General features: G+C 38.7%; 1 protein-coding gene across 3 annotated transcripts in view; it reads left to right on the top strand.

The window, feature by feature from the left end:
- The window catches only part of C5H6orf118 (chromosome 5 C6orf118 homolog), a 49,736-nt gene that overhangs the window by 6,975 nt on the left and 23,355 nt on the right, over nt 1-19,406 (top strand). The window contains exons 4-10 of one of the 3 annotated variants that reach the window (XR_010112548.1): nt 132-191; nt 1,533-1,657; nt 6,170-6,228; nt 9,573-9,653; nt 10,702-10,742; nt 13,177-17,975; nt 18,080-18,135. Coding sequence is in view for 2 of the 3 variants with exons in the window: in XM_034963221.3 (XP_034819112.3) it covers nt 132-191; nt 1,533-1,657; nt 6,170-6,228; nt 9,573-9,754; nt 17,922-17,975; nt 18,080-18,135 (536 nt within the window). In the remaining variant the exon portion in view is untranslated. Of the gene's footprint in view, nt 1-131; nt 192-1,532; nt 1,658-6,169; nt 6,229-9,572; nt 9,755-10,701; nt 10,743-13,176; nt 17,976-18,079; nt 18,136-19,406 lie in introns of all 3 variants that reach the window. The other 2 variants (XM_034963221.3, XM_008973631.4) reach the window with 2 other exon arrangements.

The raw sequence follows: 19,406 nt of genomic DNA, 5'->3' as shown, positions 1-19,406 counted from the left end.
GGGAACATTTTATATTTTTCTGAAATGATCTAAATGAACATTCTTGACTTCCATATTATTTATACACGTGAAACACCTGCACTGTGGCCTCCTCATACATGGCCAGTGGACCTTTGTTTGTTTCTGTACAGGATGAATATGAACTCTACATGGCAACGCTCCTGGAGTCCCAGCCTGCAGCACAGTACGAGGTGACGATCGATCACAAAGAGCCTGAATAGAGCCTGCTTATCCATAGCTTCATATTTCATGAGCAGTGGAAACCTTTCTGAATCCAAGAAGCCCCATGTGTGCCCCATAATTTAGAATAGCTGATATGTTCTTTGTTATAGATGAGTTTTATACTGCCTTAATAACGTTATTGATAAAGAACTTTCCTTTTGATTGGCATAGCATTATTTATACTCCCAAACAAGCGACATAACTATCTATGTATAAATTGGGAATATAAATGGTTCTCTGCCAGTAATTTCCAAAAACCACTGTCCAGCCATTATCCTGGCGAAATCACTGAGAATGCATTGTGATGGCTGGTGTGCTGTAAGCTGACTCAAACCCCATGATCTCTTTGTTTAACGGGTGACAGCGTTCCAGGTGTTCCCTTCCAGGGTCGGGTTAAACATGTGATTGGTCAAATAAGAAAATATACTGCAGGAATAACTCTATCACTTATAAAACCTAAGAAAATCTAACACTGTAGCTAAGATAGCTAAGATAACTTTGGTATTTTGAATTCAATACACTTTAAAGATTAATTTTACTTCATAAATTAGGAAAGATAGTTGCTTCTTTTATACATGAGCAAACGATCACAGCATTGCAAGGAGATCAGTTCTAGTTTGCTTCTTCATGTAAAATAAGATGTGAGTACCATTTTCTTTGTGCTGAGCCTTTTCATAACACAGAAGCAGCCTTTGTCTTCACAAGAATGAGCAAAGCCTCCAGTGGGGAATTTACCTTGTTCCTTACGTTTGGAGATTGAGTCATAAGTGGCATACGTCCCTGTCTCGGTCAAATGTGAGCATGAAAAAATTCCCAGGCCAGCAGGGCCCTGGATGCCTCTTTCGGTGTCTGTAACCCTGGCAACCCATCCCCTAAGAAGCAGAGATCTCTGTTGCTCCCCATTTGAGCACAGCACTGCTTTACATCTGCGGATGGCAAGCACATTCACATGGCTTCTCATTCACGTAGAGGAAACGATTGCGGGGCCACTGACAATGTGCCTCCAGGACTTTATCCAGTATGCCCTGCCCCCCACACGGGCCAACAGGGAAATTCCCTGCCATCTTTCCATGTCTTAGAAAAATAAACTTGTAACATACTGAAAAAGGTATTTTACCGGGAACTTCACTGATGGGCCATCCCTCCCCCAACGGCCCTCCCTCCCTTAAATCCTCCCAATTTACCTATTTTAACTAGAACGTATATGTTAACCCAGGGCACCTTGAAAACGCATTAATGACAAATAAGAAAGGGAGTCCTCCCGCACTCCCTGTGTGCTTGTCCCACCTCATGCACCTGGTCCTGCCTAGGCTCTTCTGGCTCAACTCAAGGCGCTGGGGCAGAGGCCGGTGAAGACGGCGGACATGGATCTCGCCAGGGAAGAGCTGAGGATGCTCGTGACAGCCACAAAAGCAGCCCTGGAGCAGAATGATAGGTGAGGCATGAGGGACGGATCTGATCTATGTTTAGATTCTTCCGTAACAAGGTCTGAAACCGATGTGACAAGCCTACGGTTACATTGATTTCTGCGTTGCTGAAAACATGCTACTTTTGCTAATATCATGCCTGTCATCTGGCTATTTCTACAGACCATCACCTATGTGACTAAGACATTCTGCTAAGTATGGTGTGTCCATGGGGGGAGTTTGGGCAGGTTTCTGAAGGAATTGCCTGTCTTTTCTGGTGGTCCCCTGAAGACTGACTGATAGGCGAGAGGGCTGCAGATCTAAGACACCTTATATGAATGCCCCTATTGTTTTTTAACTTACAAAGCTCTTCTAATATAACCTGTCTGTATCATTTTCCGGGGTCGAATAACAATTGGATAGGGCATACTCTTTGTATGATTTGAAAAAAGATTAAAGGAAATCTGCAACATTCAAAATATCTTCAAGAGCACGAAACAAGAAACAAAACCAAAAAACAAAATTTGGCTTCTAGTGTAACCAGAAGACAGAGAACTGTTGTATTTGTTGCTCCAATTTGTTCTTTTTTTTTTTTTTTAATGGAGACTTGCTCTGTCACCCAGGCTGGAGTGCAGTGGGGTGATCTCAGTTCATTGCAACTTCCATCTCCCGGGTTCAAGCCTCCTGAGTAGCTGGGATTACAGGTGTGTACCACCACGCCCTGCTAATTTTTGTATTTTTAGTAGAGACAGGGTTTCACTGTGTTGGCCAGTCTGGTCTTGAACTCCTGACCTCAAGTGATCCACCCATCTCGGCCTCCCAAAGTGCTGGGATTACAGGCATGAGCTACCACACCTGGCCTCCAATTTGGTCTTAAGGTCTCTCTCACAAGGGTGGCTATGAACTCTAGCCCTCCGCTGATGGAGCTTTGGGGGCTGGTGGAGGATATTCTCAGGGTACCCTTCATGGGATGTGTCTTCATCCTGGCCTTCAGGCTTAATGTCCAAGTGTCTGACCTGTGACCAGATATTCCTCTCACAAGAAACCTGACTATACTGGCAGAAGCCCTCGTGGTTGTTGTCTGGTGTGTATCTAGTTTATTCCTACCAAGATAGCCAGTCTCTAGGGGAGCCCTGGCTGGTAAAGGGTGACATTCAAGTGTGTCCATCAGGTGAGGCACAGAGAAGGCCACAGAACAAAGCACATTAAATAGCAGATTTGTTACTTACAGATCCCAGAGAAAAGAAGGCAGCATACCTCTCAGGGGTGGTAGGAAGTGGGGAGCTGCCTGAAACACACTCGCTCCACCAGCAGGTAGGGGAGCAAGAGAAAGAGTGAGGACCGATGAACCAAGTCTTTTGTTTGGGTCCAGAGCGGGACCCAAGCAGGTTTTCCATGGGGAATTCTGATCAGTGGGTTTAGGGCAAGAAGGCACGAGTTCTGTGGGGTCACACTGTGATGGAGAGTGCTTTCTGGGTCACTGCAGCATATTCTCATGGCCCATACAGGGTGCGGGGTTCAGTGGGTTGAGGAAAGTAGGTTGTATTTAGCTGTCTCATAGTGGGTGATCCCTGGGAGGTGGTTGTTTAAGGCAGATATCTGAACTGACCATTTTGAGGCACTGGGAGGAGGAGAAGCACGAGAAAGTGTGTCAAGCAATGGTGACTGAGCCCTGCTTCTGGAGTGAGAAAATTAAACTTCTGTTCAAAGTGAATGCCAAGGCAAAAAAAAAAACAAAAAAACAAAAAAACAAAAAATGAAAACAACAACAACAACAACAAAAAACTGAATTCATTGCAAATGCATCCAAAGTTTAAAAATGACTGAAAATAGGAAAGAAAACATTCAGTGCAGTGAACCAGTTGCCATGTTCCTGCTGCAAAGCTTTGTTTGTGAGAGCAAGTGAGGTTTTGGGAAAAGTTCATGGAAGAGAGAACAGTGGAGATAGATGGAGGCCTAAAATGGTTCCAAAACCACTTCCAGAGAGAGAATCCACATAAGTGAGAAAGACACACAACTGTCCTGCTGGGCTGATGGCAGCATTGACTATGATGGCAGGGGTGTGGTGGTGGGGGTGTGGTGGGGTAGGGTGGGGTGGGGTTACTTGGGAGAGGGTAGAAGTGAGAAAACAACTTTGAAATGGTAATAATACATGTGAGCAGGGGATTAAGGGAAAGGGAGCAGCATCCTTTAGAAATGTCCAGTGAAGGCAATAGGGAGCAAGAAAGGAAAATTTAGAAACCTATAAAAAGAGGAAAATCAGGGTGCACACAACCCTTCCACATACTGTCCTTTTCCCCTCTAAACAAGCAAGGTATCCAGGACTATAGAAGGAAATCAAAACAACACCAAAAAAACAATAAATCAATAATAAAATAGTATAAATTGCTACACTGATGGAAAAGTATCCATTTGAATTAGCAATCTCACATACTACTCCAAATCACTAGTCCAGCCCGCAAAAATGCAGAGGTGTAAACAATCTTTGTCTATACAAACTACTATGAGAAAAGAACAGAAAATGAGAATCCAAATGATTTACCTGATGAAAGTCCCTGCCTTACCAAGGAATAATAATAGTAAAGTTGAACAAGAAGAAAACTGTAGCACAGCACTCCAAGCTAAATTACATGTTCCCAAAGAGCATTTCAGGACACGAAAACAATCTTGAGTCATAAATTTAAAAACTGAGGAGAGAAATCAACAACAATAAAGAAGAAATAAAACAAGATAAAAACCGAGGAAAAAATAGTTGAAAAAGTCAAAATTATATCATAGGTCAAGACTAAATTCTGAAATGCCCAAGGAAGAATAGTTTTGAATGAAAACATAATAAGAGGCATTGGGAAAAAGTAGAAAAATATTTAAAAGAATGTAAATGAGATACAGAAATCAAAAGTCAGAAAAAGTAGATGAAATAGAGCATAAGCAAATAATGTCCAATTCACGTATAATTAAAGTCCCTGAAGAAGAAAAACAAAGCAATAGAACAAAAACCTAAGTAATATTTAAAACTATAATATGTAAAAATTTTCTGGAAATAAAACTTTCGTACTATATATATTGAAAAGACTTTCATCATTATTATTAATCCATTGAATCCCCAGTTTCTTAAATTTTTTTTCTTTGAGACAGGGTCTTGCTCTGTTGCCCAGGCTGGAGTGTAGTGGCATGATCATGGCTCACTGCAGCTTCAACCTCTCAGGTGCAAGAGATCCTCCTACTTCAGCCTCCCAAGTAGCTGGGACCACAGGCACCACACCTGACTAATTTTTGTATTATTTTTAAGTACAGCTGGGGTTTCACCATGTTGCCCAAGCTGGTCTCCAACTCCTAGGTTCAAGTGATCCACCTGCTTTGGCCATTCAAAGTGCTGGGATTACAGGCATGAGTCACCACGCCTGGCTCCAGTTTCTTAAAATTGAGGGTCATAATAACCACCCTATTTCTCTCTTAATCTGTGATGAAAAGAACTAATATGTGTAAAACTCTTAAACTGTTAGGCCCTTTGCAGACATTTGGCTTTAAATTATTTGCATGTGGATGTTTTAAATCAAATCACGGTGTTGTCCTCAAAATATGTAATACCTGTTAGACTCCTTTTTGTTTTCTCTTTAAATCTATAAAACATAAGATAGTTGATGTAGGTTACTCTGAACCAAGCAGAGGAAACAAGGAGGTTTTTTTCTGTTTTTTAAAGTTTCTTGAATTATTTACTTATTTATTTACTTTGTTTTTTTTGTTTTTTGTTTTTTTTTGCTTTTTTAAAGATGGAGTCTGGCTCTGTCTCCCAGGCTGGAGTGCAGTGGCATGATCTCGGCTCACTGCAACCTCTGCCTCCCGGGTTCATGCCATTCTCCTGCCTCAGCCTCCCAAGTAGCTGGGACTACAGGCACCCACCACCACACCCAGCTAATTTTTTGTATTTTCAGTGGAGATGGGGTTTCACCGTGTTAGCCAGGATGGTCTCCATTTCCTGACCTCGTGATCCGCCCGCCTCTGCCTCCCAAAGTGCTGGGATTACAGGCATGAGCCACCACGCCCGGCCTCTTGTATTTTATTTTTAATTTAAACATAGTGAAATTTGTAAATCGTATCTGTTGCACAGAATAATAATACACAGGAAAGATGCAGTGTATTTCAGCATCAGGAAAGTCTTTCCATAGCCCTTAACATGTTGTTTGCCTCTGAGTGTAAAATGCTACGTTTTTTTAAATTATTTTTTAAAAATTTTTTTTGCCTTCTTCCTTCTTAGCAATTGCATTAACAAAAAATACCAATAAATTCTACAGGAAATCATTTATTTTAAATTAACTAACTCTTTAAAGGCTTATGCAATCTTGGTAAGAAAGTATTATTTTGTTTAACTTGACTGATTTAGGCTGTCATTTAATAAATATCTTCAGAGTATCTGTTGTGTTAAAAGTAAGCAGATCTATTTTAATTTCTCAACTGTAAGAGACTTGTGGTGTAACCCAGACAAAAGAAAAAAGATATAATGGGGATCTAATATTTCCCTATTGTTTATCCTCACATTGTAGACTCAGAAGTGAACTGGAGATGGAGCTGGCATTGCTGCAGTCTGCAAAGGAACGATCAGGCAGGTGTCTGTGTGATGTCCTTCCTTATGGGTGCTTTGCTGTGACCTTCATTATTTCAGCTGCTGCAGTGTGGCTGCCTGTCTGTCAACTTGGAAGATGCTGATGCTCCCTCTGAGTTTTGTTGCGAGAATTCAACGTATTCACCCACATCACCCAAGATCACAGGGCCTGGCACGTGGTGGTGACTGCCTGTTTGTTCTTCATCTTTTTATTATTACTTGTGAGGAAAAATACGCATTTCATGAGGAATTAATTGCATTTTATGAATATTTTATGAAATAGATATTAACATTTTACAAAGTAGATATTAAAATTATTTTGAATGTATACAATTTAGAATGCAATTATATGATAAAAATAAGTTTAAGTATCTTGCTCATTAACCTTGACTGTTTTCCAACTTTAAATGAAATGCCATTTTCCCTCCGAGTTTGTTAAACACTCACTCATACTCTGTTTTTAGATATTTTTTCTCAGCGTCTGGTAGGATATGCTCACAGGACTATCCTGTTTTGAATTCTTAGTAGAGCTTGGCCTCGAAGATCCTTGCCAGAGTGCTTTTACCGCCTTTTTCCCCCTGCTGCCTGTTTCCTCTTTTCTACCTATGAGCAGCACGGGTGCTGTTAACACTGCTGGATCTTGCACAGGTTTCTTGTCGCCTGATTTGCATCCCCTTGTCCCACCTGTTCTCTGTCCCAGGCTGACTCTGCTTCTCCTTCCATCCCTTCTCAGGGCTCAGAGGTCACCTGCTTCCCTCCTTCTTCCACCACGTTGTTCGTTCTTTGTAGAGTTCCTCTCACAGATGTGAAATAGGACCCATGCTTGGTGTTTTCTGTTTCCTTGCTTTCTCTTAAAACAGGCCCACGATTTAAAAACAAAACAAAAAAACAAAAAAGCAGAAACTTAAGGGCTTTACTGCTAGCCACTAATAAAAAAATGGCAAAGATTAATAAAAATAAGATGCAGTGGCTAACTTTCCAGAACTCTAGTAATCTTTCTTCGTGTTTGATCCTAGCCCACTGTTCCCATCACTCTTTCATTGCGATGGAACAAACCTGGTGCCCATGGTTCTTCCTGCTTTATTATTTTCCCAAAGCTTTCTATCTCAGGAGCCTGCTCCTCCAATCATACACATTTGCTGTGGAATGTCCCCATTTTCATACCTCAGTCTTTCCCTATAGTTATGTCTTGAGGGTAGAAAAGGGTGAGGTGGAGGTCATTCCCTGGGCTTGACACTCCTTTTTGCCTCTTTGAACTCAGCTGATGGTTTTGGGCTGAAACCTTCAGCTTAGGTTAAGGTGGAGAACAAATACTTTATTTTGTAGTTTCTTTCAGTTTGTGTAGAAGCTTAACTATGACCATTTCTATCCCCTCAGCTAGCTCATCATGTGTCTACTTAATTTCCCCGAATTTCAAAATTTAATGTCAAAGTTTCTCCTCTTCCAAATTTGGCAAAGTTGAATGATGGCTGTTGCTTCCACCTTGTTTACTATCTACCAGGAAGGGTTATTAATATTTCTAACTCTTTTGTTCCCATCGAAAAGTAGTAATTGTTTTTTCCTCCAAAAATTAAGTCCCACCACCCCTCTAATTAGTATATAACTGTGCTGATTGATGACAAATTGGCCTTAGCAGTGGATCACTTGATGTCTCCATTTCCTTTCTGTACTCCTTAAATGTTGATATTCTTTGGAGTCCAGCATCTCTTTGGAAGAGTTAACATTTTTTTAAATTCCAAATCTATTTTACCTGCTAAAAACCCTTCTTTTTTGCTTGAGATCTGTATATCCAAGTGCCTATTAGACGTGGCCTCTTGAGTGTCCCATAGGTATTTCAACATGTCCGAGATTAAACTCATCATCTCCTTCTCTAAATTGGCATCCCCCTGGCTATTTCAATGGATGGTATCACCAAACACATGGAGATGAAAGCCATAGGACATGTGTCAGGCAACTTTCACTCTCCTACCACTCAACCTCTTCCAACACAGCTTGAAATAAGTGGCCAAGGTGGGATTGAAACCAAGTTCTTTCTTACCTCCATGCTTCATTGAACTCATTGTTTTCTTTCTAGCTACAACTGAGCTAAAACCTAGGGCTTATTTTTGACATTGCCTTCTCTACATTGCCAGATCTAGTCAATTACTAAGGTCTATTTTCTTTTTCTATTTCCTAAATCGTTTTTTTGTTGTTGTTGTTGTTCACTTCTCTTCATGTTGGGAGTACTATTCTGATATGGTTTGGCTCTGTGTCCCCACCCAAGTCTCATCTTGAATTGTAGCCCCCATAATTCCTATGTGTTGTGGGAGGGACCTGGTGGGAGACAATTGAATCATGAGGACAGTTTCCCCCATACTATTCTCATGGTAGTGAATAAGTTTCACCAGATCTGATGGTTTTATCAGCGGTTTCCCCTTTTGCGTATTTCTCATTCTCTCTTTGGCTGCTGCCATCCATGTAAGATGGAACTTCCTCCTCCTTGCCTTCTGCCATGATTGTGAGGCTTCCCCAGCCACGTGGAACTGTAAGTCCAATTAAATCTCTTGTGTTTGTAAATTGCCCAGTCTCAGGTATGTCTTTATCAGCAGCGTGAAACAGACTAATACATACCCTGACCCGATCAACCTGTGTGAATGATTGCCATAGCTTCCCAACAGGTCTTTCTGATTCTAGTCTTGTGCTGTCTGTTCCACTTTCAGGACACAATTTCACTGGAGACAGTGATCATTGTCTGATTGTGTCTCTGCCCATATTAAAAGCCCTCAACATCTTTGACCGATTTCTTAACATAGGTCACAAATCTTCTCAGATCTGCCCCGCGTTTCCCTCCTAGGATTGTCCCTCAATGTCTAAATTCTGTCTTCTGCTCCCGTCCAAAACCCTTCTGCTTGTCTAACTTCTCTTTATCCTTTGTATCTCAACCTAGCCACACTTCTCTGGCAAAGTCATCCCTGAGCCTGCCTCCTGCTGTGTCTGATGTTCTTGCTTTGTCTTACCATTGCACCTTCTGCTCTGCCACTGTCACTTTCTTGTTGTTTCTTGTTGGTCTGCACCGCTAAATCGCACACTCTGGAAAGGGCTAATTCACCATTGAACCTTTCTACCTAGCCCAGTGTCTGCACAAAAATGTGTTCAACAAATATGTATTGATTAGAGGAATGAATTAAAGGAGGAATACCCTCATTCTTGGGTCAGATTATTTTTATTGACATGCTTCGAGTTTGAATTATATTTTATAGTTATATATACTATAGCATACATAATATTGTTAATAATACATAATGCTATTAATAATAACTGAGATATTAAACATGGTAATACTTTGTTTTAAAAAATATTTCCAGAATCATCTGAGAAACACATAATTGATGAAAACCAACTTACTCTTACCGAGAAGGTTGAAAAGAAGAGGTGTGAAATACTCAGTAAGTGGGATGAGATACAAGCTCTGGAAAAAGAAATTAAAACAACTTTGGTTCATACTGGAATTTCAGATATCACTGAGAATAGGATTAAAAGCATAGAGGTACGCAACTTATTTATTTAAGTATTTACATTATTCTTTTGCTTGAAGACCTTGGCAAACACATGAAGTAATGTGATTTGGTAATAGGGTAAAAAAATCATAAAATTTGGCCCAAATATACTTTTTATTTCAAAATGTTTGTAGCAAATAATTATAATAATTAAAAGATCTATCAAAATGAGAAAAAAGGAAAGTGATAAAAAATTCTATAGATTTCTGTTAATAGCCAAAACCTAATTTTTTGAGTAACATGGACATACAGAGTGGAATAATAGCCATTGAAGACTCCAGAATGTGGGAGTGTGGAAGGGGGATGAGGGATGAAATACTACCTACTGGGTACACCGTACACTATTTGGGTGGTGGTACACTAAAGCCCACCATTACACATATATCCATGTAATACAACTGCACTCATACCCCTAAATCCATAAAAGTTAAAAAATTTAAAAACAGAATTTTAAATTGTGCAGAATATAACTCAATGTAACCTCCAGTTGTAGAGTATATAAGAAATACATGATTTTTTTTATTGTGGTTCTATAGTTAAATATATTTTTCCAGCACTACTTTTAGTCTCTTTAGCAGAATTATAGAGCATATAGAAAGGTGTTGGTGGTCCAACCTTTTTTATGAAAAAATTATCTCTTTCTCCTTTACAATCATATGTTCGGATGTTCTTTTTTCTTTTTCTTTTTCTTTTTTTTTTGGAGGGGGGACATGGCTGTGTGCCAATAAAACTTTATTTACAGAAACAGGTGCAGACTGGATTAGTTTTTTGACCCCTGTTTTAGAAGAAAATTATTTAAATATAGAGGAAACGCTATGGTTTACTGTTGTAAGAATGAAATATTACTGGATGAAATAATTGTACTGATTCTAGCCTTATTTTAACAGGCTAAGTTTTTACATTTATTTATTTTATTTTATTTTATTTCTATTTTAAGTTCCAGGGTACATGTGCAGGATGTGGAGGTTTGTTACACAGGTAAATGTATGTGATGGTGATTTGCTGCACCTATCATCCTATCACCTAGGGATTAAACCCAACGTGCATTAGCTATTTTTCCTGATGTTTTACCTCCCTTCACCCTCCTGACAGCCCCCAGTGTGTGTTGTTCCCTTTCCTGTGTCCATATATTCTCATTGTTCAGCTCCCACTTATAAGTGAGAACACGTGGTGTTTGGTTTTCTGTTCCTGCATTAGTTAGCTGAGGATAATGGCTTCCAGTTCCATCCATGCCCCTGCAAAGGACATGCTCTCATTCCTTTTTATGGCTGCATAGTATTCCATGGTGTATATATACCACATTTTAAAAATCTAGCCTATCGTTGATGGGCATTTGGGTTCATTCCATGTCTTTGCTATTGTGAATAGTTCTGCAATGGACATATATGTGCATGTATCTTTATAATAGAATGATTTATATTCCTTTGGGTATATACAAAAGGGATTTGGGTTTGCTGGGTCAAATGGTATTTTGAGTTCTAAATCTTTGAGGAATTGCCACACTGTCTTCCACAATGGTTGAATTAATTTACATTCCTACCAACAGTGTAAAAGCATTCCTATTTCTCCACAACTTTGCCAGCATCTGTTGTATCTTGACTTTTTAATAATTGCCATTCTGACTGGTGTGAGATGGTATCTCATTGTGGTTTTGATTTGCATTTCTCTGATGACCAGTGATGTTGAGCTTTCTTTCATATGCTTGTTGGCCACATGTATGTCTTCTTTTGAGAAGTGTCTGTTCATGTCCTTTGCCCATTTTTAAATGGGGTTGTTTGTTTTTTCTTGTAAATTTGTTCAAGTTCCTTGTAGATTGTGAACATTAGACATTTGCCAGATAAATAGATTGCAGAAATTTTCCCCCATTCTGTGTGTTGTCTGTTTGCTCTGATGATAGTTTCTTTTGCTGTGCAGAACTCTTTAGTTTAATTAGATCCCATTGTCAATGTTTGCTTTTGTTACAATTGCTTTTCATGTTTTCATCATGAAATCTTTGCCTATGCCTATATCCTGAATGGTATTGCTTAGATTTTCTTCTAGGGTTTTATAGTTTTGGGTTTTACATTTAAGTATTTAACCTATTTTGAGTTATTTTTTGTATAAGGTGTAAGGGAGGGGTCCAGTTTCATTTTTCTGCATATGGCTAGCCAGTTATCCCAGCAACATTTATTAAATAGGGAATCCTTTCCCCATTGCTTGTTTTTGTCAGGCTTGTCAAAGATCAGATGGTTGTAGGCGTGCAGTCTTATTTCTGAGTTCTCTATTCTGTTCCATTTGTCTATATGTCTGTTTTTTGTACCAGTACCATGCTGTTTAGGTCACTGTAGCCTTGTAGTATAGTTTGAAGTCAGGCAGCATGATGCCTCCAGCTTTCTTCTTTTGGCTTAGTGTTGTGTTGGCTATAGGGGATCTTTTTTGTTTCCATATGAAATTTAAAATAGTTTTTTTTCTAGTAATGTGGAGAATGTCAATGGTAGTTTAATGGGAATAGCATTGAATGTATAAGCTACTTTGGGAAGTATTGCCATTTTCATGATATTGATTCTTCCTATCCAGGAGCATGGAATGTTTTTCCATTTATTTGTGTCCTCTCTGATTTCCTTGAGTAGTGGTTTGTAGTTTTCCTTGAAGAGGTATTTCACCTCTCTTGTTGGCTATATTCCTAGATATTTTGTTCTCTTTATGGCAATTGTGAATGGGAGTTCATTCATAATTGGGCTCTCTGTTTGTCTGTTGTTGGTTTACAGGAATGCTTGCAATTTTTGCATATTGAGTTTGTATCCTGAGACTTTGCTGAAGTTGCTTATCAGCTTAAGAAGCTTTGGGGCTGAGATGATGGGATTTTCTAGATGTAGAATCATGTCATATGCAAACAGAGACAATTCGACTTCCTCTCTTCCTATTTCAATACCCTTCATTTCTTTCTCTTGCCTGATTGCCCTGGCTAGAACTCCCAATATTATGTTGAATAGGAGTGGTGAGCAAGGGCATTCTTATCTTGTGCATGCCAGTTTTAAAGAGGAATGCTTCCAGCTTTTGCCCAGTCAGTATAATATTGGATGTGGGTTTGTCATAAATGGCTCTTACTATTTTGAGATGTGTTCATCAATACCTAGTTTTTTTGAGAGTTTTAAACATGCAGGGATGTTGAATTTTATAGAAGGCCTTTTCTGTGTCTATTCAGATAATCATGTGGTTTTTGTCTTTAGTTCTGTTTATGTGATAAATTTTACCGATTTGTGTATGTCAAACCAGTCTTGCATCTTGGGGGTGAAGCCAACTTGATTGTGGTGAATAAGCTTTTAGATGTGCTGCTGGATTCGGTTTGCCAGTATTTTATTGACGATTTTTGCATCAATGTTCATCAGAGGTATTGGCCTGAAGTTTTCCTTTTTTGTTGTATCTTTTCCAGGTTTTGGTACCAGGATGATGCGGGCCTCATAAAATGAGTTAAGGAGTCCCTCCTTTTCAAATGTTTGGAAGCGTTTCAGAAGAAATGGTGCCAGTTCCTGTTTGTACCTCTGGTAGAATTCAGCTGTAAATCCATTTGGTCCTGGGCTTTTTTTTTTAATTTGTGGACTATTTATTACTGCTTCAATTTCAGAACTCATTATTGGTCTATTCAGGGATTCAACTTCTTCCTGGTTCAGTCTTGGGAGGGTGCATGTGTCCAGAAATTTATCCATTTATTCTAGATTTTCTAGTTTATTTGCATAGAGGTGTTTTAGCATTCTTTGATGGTTGTTTGTATTTCTGTGGGGTCAGTGGTGATATTCCCTTTATCATTTTTTATTTTGTCTATTTGATTCTTCTCTCTTTTCTTCTTTATTAATCTAGCTAGTGGTCTATTTATTTTATTAATTTTTTTTCAAAAAACCATCTCCTAGATTCACTGATTTTTTGAAGGTTTTTTTGTGTCTCTATTTCCTTCAGTTCTGCCATGATCTTGATTATTTCCTGTCTTCTCCTTGCTTTGGGGTTTGTTTGCACTTGGTTCTCTAGTTCTTTTAGTTGTGATGTTATATATTGATTTGAGATCTTTCTAGCTTTCTGATGTGGGCATTTAGTGCTATAAATTTCCCTCTAACACTGCTTCAGCTGCATCCCAGAGATTCTGGTATGTTGTCTGTTCTTATTAGTTTCAAAGAGCTTCTTGATTTCTGCCTTAATTTTATTATTTACTCAGGAGTCATTCAGGAGCAGGTTGATCAATTTCCATGTAGTTGTGTGGTTTTGAGTGAGTTTCTTAATCTTGAGTTCTAATTTGATTGCATGTGGTCTGGGAGACTGTTTGTTATTGCTGAGGAGTGTTTTACTTCCAATTATGTGATTGATTTTAGAGTAAGTGCCATGTGGTACTGAGAAGAATGCATATTCTGTTGTTTTGGGATGCAGAGCTCTGTACATATCTATCAGGTCCACTTGATCTGAGCTATTTCAAGTCGTGAATATCTTTGTTAATTTTCTGTCTCTATGATCTGTTTAATATTGACAGTGGGGTGTTAAAGTCTCCCACTATTATTAGAGACTTTGCAGGTCTCTAAGAACTTGTTTTATGAATCTGGGTGCTCCTATATTGGGTGCATATATATTTAGGATAGTTAGTTCTTCTTGTTCAGTTGAACCCTTTACCATTATGTAATGCCATTCTTTGTATTTTTTTTATCTTTGTTGGTTTAAAGTGTGTTTTGTCAGAAAGTAGGATTGCAACCCCTGCTTTTTATGATTTCCATTAGCTTGGTAAGTTATCCTCCACTCGTTTATTTTGAGCCTATGTGTGTCTTTGCATGTGATATGCGTCTATTGAATACAGCACACTGATGGGTCTTGACTCTATCTAGCTTGCCATTCTGTATCTTTTAATTGGGGCATTTAGCCCATTTACATATAAGGTTAATATTGTTATATGTGAATTTGATCCTGTCATCATGATGCTAGCTGGTTATTTTGCACACCTGCTAATGTAGTTCCTTCATAGTGTCATTGGTCTGTGTGTTTTTGTAGTGGCTGGTAATGGTTTTTCCTTTCCATGATTAGTGCTTCCTTCAGGAGCTCTTGCAAGGCAGGCCTAGTGGCGACAAATTCCCTCAGCATTTTCTTGTCTGAAAAGGATTTTATTTATCCTTTGCTTATGAAGCTTAGTTTGGTTGGTTATGAAATTCTGGGTTGCAAATTATTTTCCTTAAGAATGTTAGGTATTGACCCCCAATCTCTTCTGGCTTGTAAGGTTTCCACTGGGAGGCATGCTGTTAGTCTGATGGATTTCCCTTTCTAGGTGACCTGGGCTTTCTCTCTGGCTACCCTTAACAATTTTTTCCTTCATTTCAACCTTGGAGAATCTGATGATTATGTATATTGGGGTTAATCTTCTCATGGAGTATTTGACTGCAGTTCTCTGGATTTCCTGTATTTGAATGTTGGCCTGTCTTGCTAGGTTGGGGAAGCTCTCCTGGATGAAATACTGAAGTATGTTTTCAAACTTGGTTTCATTCTCCCCATCTCTTTCAAGTACCCCACTCAGTGGTAGTTTCAATATTTTTACATAATCCCATAATTCTCAGTGGCTTTTTTTATTCCTTTCATTCTTTTTTCTTTAATCTTGTCTGCCTTTTTTCAGCAAGATACTCTTCAAGCTCTGAGATTATTTCCTCCACTTGGTCTATTTGGCTATTGATACTGGTGGTTGCATTGTGAAGTTCTTGAGTTGTGTTTTTCGACTCCATCAGGTCATTTATATTTCTCTAAACTGATTATTCTGGATAACAGCTCCTATCATGTTTTATCATGGTTCTCAGTTTCTCTGCACTGGATTAGAACATACTCCTTTAGCTCAGTGAAGTTCGTTATTACCCACCTTCTGAAGTCTAATTCTGTCAGTTCATCCATCTCAGCCTCAGCCCAGTTCTATGCCCTTGCTGGAGAGGTGTTGAGATCATTTGGAGGAGAAGAGGCACTCTGGTTTTTTGAGTTTTCAGTTATTTTGCATTAATTCTTTCTCATCTTCATGCACTTATCTATCTTTGATCTTTGAGAGTGCTGACCTTTGGATGGGGTTTTGGTGAGGTCTCATTTGTTGATGTTTTTGTTGTTGTTGCTTTCTGTTTGTTTGCTTTTTTAACAGGTCCCTCTTCCATAGGGCTGCTGCAGTTTGCTGGGGGTCCACTTCGGACTCTATTCACCTTGGTCCTTCTAGCACGTGGAGGTGTCAGAAATGGAGGCTGCAGAACAGCAAAGATTGCTGCCGACTCCTTCCCAGAGGAGCACCAACCTGTTTACAACAGAAACGCTTTTGTATAAGGTGTCTGGCGATCCCTGTTGGGAGGTCTCACCCAGTCAGGAGTGCTTAACGAAGCACTCTGACTGCCCCTTAGTGGAGCAGGTGCACTGCGCTTGGGGGAGTCCCCCTTGTGCAGACTGACTAGACTCTTCAGAGCCAGCAGACATTCTGTCTGTAAACCCCTGCTTGGGACCCAAGACCCTGATGGTGTGGGCTCACGAGGGGATCTTCAGATCTGCAGTTTGCACAGATCTGTGGAAAAAGCATGGTTTCCTGGGCAGGGTAACACAATCACTCACTGCCTCCCTTGGCTGGGAGCGGAAGGTCCCCTTGCAGCTCCCAGGTGGGCCATCTCTTCACCCTGCTTTTTCTTGCTCTCTGTGGGTCGTGCCAACCCCCTAGTCAGTCCCAGTGAGAGAACCTGGATACTTCAGTTGAAGGTGTAGGATTCACTTGCCATTTTCATTCTTCTCTGTGGGAGCTGCTGACAGCAGCTGCTTCTAGTCGGCCATCTTGGCCCCTCCCTGCAGATTTTCTTCGCGTTTTTTGTTTAGGGTGTGATCTCCTTTATTTCTTTCAGAAAATAAATGTCCTCAGGACAAGCATCAATTTATAATTGCATTTTAAAACAGTAATGGGTTCTAAATTTAAATATTGAAGCATGATATAATGTCAGAACAATGTAAACTATTCTTTCATAATTAAAACCTCCTTAGATAAAACAAGTCTAAGAAATAGAAAACTCCCTATGAAGGTTCCATATCACTAATTTATATTACTTTAACTACTTCTTATTTATATTTGGCTGCTTAATTCAAATACTGGAAAATACAATAGAATTGCCATTGTTATTCTATTATGTAATTGGTATCTGGTTCTAGATTTCAAATAGACTATTTCCAACCAGGAAAAAAAAAAAAAAAAAAGAGCTGAATGTATTGAGGATTTACAATGTATCAGACACTTTTATGAACATTTAAAAAATATAATTTCATTTAATTTGCAGCAACCCTAACAGGTAGCTGCTATTATTAATCCTCTTTTTGAAGTACAGAAATGAAGCACTAATATGCTAAGTAACTTGATTGAGGTCACAGTTAGCAAGCAGTAGACTTAATATTGAAACTCAGGCTTGGTTCTTAATGATACCCCATGCAGCCTAACTACTAAAATTGCTAATACTTTTCAACATATGTAATATCTGAAAGATCAAGTCTTTATATCCTCTGCCCATCATTATTTTGTTCACAATTATCCTGAATACTTTCATTAACACTATTGACTAATTTTTGAAGTTCTAATAATAATACTTTTGGTATTTTGAATTTATAAATGCATTTGGGAGAAAGTGACAGCTTTACAATATTAATACTCCTATCTGGTATTATTTTATACTTACTTAATGTATTTTTATAACTTGGTGAAAGATAATTATGTTTGTTCTTATGAGTTTATGGGATGTATTACTATTATAACTGATAATTTAAAAAATTCCCCTTACAGTTTATAATCAGTTATTGCTGATATATATGTGATTTATTGATATTTGTATTTTTATATTTTTCCAGCCCCCTTAACAAATTCTATCCTTAGTTCTGAAAAGTGAAGAACCCTTCACTTCTGGAATTTCCCTAAAATTTTCTGATATTTTGAAACATCAATTTCCTCCTCTCCTAGTTTTTTACCGGGAGGACCAGGATCTTTCCTTCTCATTAATTGTCCTTCATTTTATGCTTTGTTTCTTCATCTGTTTTTAAGTAATGTGCTATTGAGTACTCTTGAAATTATAATATCATTCACATAATCTTGTTAAATAGAGAAAAATAGTTAACAAATATTTTTAACCAAGTATATTGCATTTAAAACAACTTCTCTTCCAGCATGAAGCTATACAATTGGAAACAGAAAATATGATTTTAAAGAAGAAAATAAAAGTAAGTTTTTTTGTGTGAATCAATGTTTATCAATAAAAATATTTCCTCTGGTGCCTGCTTGTCCTGTGTAATAAGCATGACCAACTGATCGTAATTCTTTGTAGGTTACTGAAAACCATGTGAAGCAGATCATAGGAAAGATCAGTGAAGAGAGGCAGGAGTAAGTATTGACATCATGATAAAAGAACTAGAGCAGTATCATGCTGTTCTCAAGATCAGTTATTTAAAACTAGATTAGACTAGACAGACCTTTGAAGGGTTCACACTCATGAATGCTTACATTAAATACACATGTTGCATTCTTTTCTGTGCTTTGGAATGCTCAGTCTAAGATTTAGACCTCAATCTGTACACTTTATTTAGTCATATATAAATGAATTTATTGGATAAAGCTGGAGGTGAGGGTGAATTCACATGGGCAGGAATCAGGAATGTGGGAAGGCATGGCTTTATTTTCTCCAATTATATGGCTTTTAGTGATGTTAAATCTTTGAAAACTCCTATGCATATATTACTCTGAAAATTCTAGTTTAAAAAGTAAGTAGCTGATTTATATCATTTGTTTATAACTAAACTTATTGGTATAAACATTATTATTTACATTATAAGCTTATACTTCACACAGTTACTTTTCTTTGAGTTGGTACTATAGTTTGAATCTCAGAATGTGGTATTATTAAGAGCAATGGAAAACCATATGACGATTTAAATAGGGAAAGGCTTATTTGTATCAACAGGAAAAAGATTTTTAGGTGTAGGTGGCTTGGGCTCAATGACATCATTAAGGAACTAGGGCTCCTCACCTTTCTTCCCTGCTTTCCTTTGAGTGTGGCTGCTGCCTCCTCGGGGTCTCAATATGGCTGCCTTCAGGCATTAACTGGGTCCGCATTCCATGGATTAAGAAAGGGAAAGGTGAATGACAGATGGCAAAGAGCTTCTCATTTTGAGGCTTTCCATTTTATTCAGGAAGGACAGTTCTTTCTAGGTGCTCCCACCCACATCTCATTGGCCAGCACCATGGGCCAAGGTCACTCTCAGCCGTAAGAGAGGCCAGAACATAGAGCACCCCACTCTCCAGCTTATGGGGCAGAAAAAGCCATGGGAGAAAGGGATTGGATAGAGTGCTGAGCGAGCCATACAGGTGGATCTAGGTTTTGTGGTTCCTTATATCATGTTGGGTGTTCTTAAAAAGAGGGAATAGAGTTACAAATACAAAACTGGGGAAGCACCTCCCATGGCCTTGGCAATGAAAGTGAATGGACTCAAGTATATCATTATGTTCATGGTACACCTACTTCCCATGCCACACTATATGCTACAGGGGAATCCATCTATCTATTTAGAGAATCTGTTACATTCAAGGCCAAAACTCCCTCAAAATATCTGTTTTAAAAAAGTAAATGATTACAAAGTCTCATCTTGTCTGTTTTG

Source organism: Pan paniscus, chromosome 5 (genome assembly GCF_029289425.2).
Source record: "Pan paniscus chromosome 5, NHGRI_mPanPan1-v2.0_pri, whole genome shotgun sequence".
Classification (NCBI taxonomy): Eukaryota; Metazoa; Chordata; class Mammalia; order Primates; family Hominidae; genus Pan; species Pan paniscus.
This window is presented reverse-complemented; position numbering and strand designations above follow the sequence as displayed.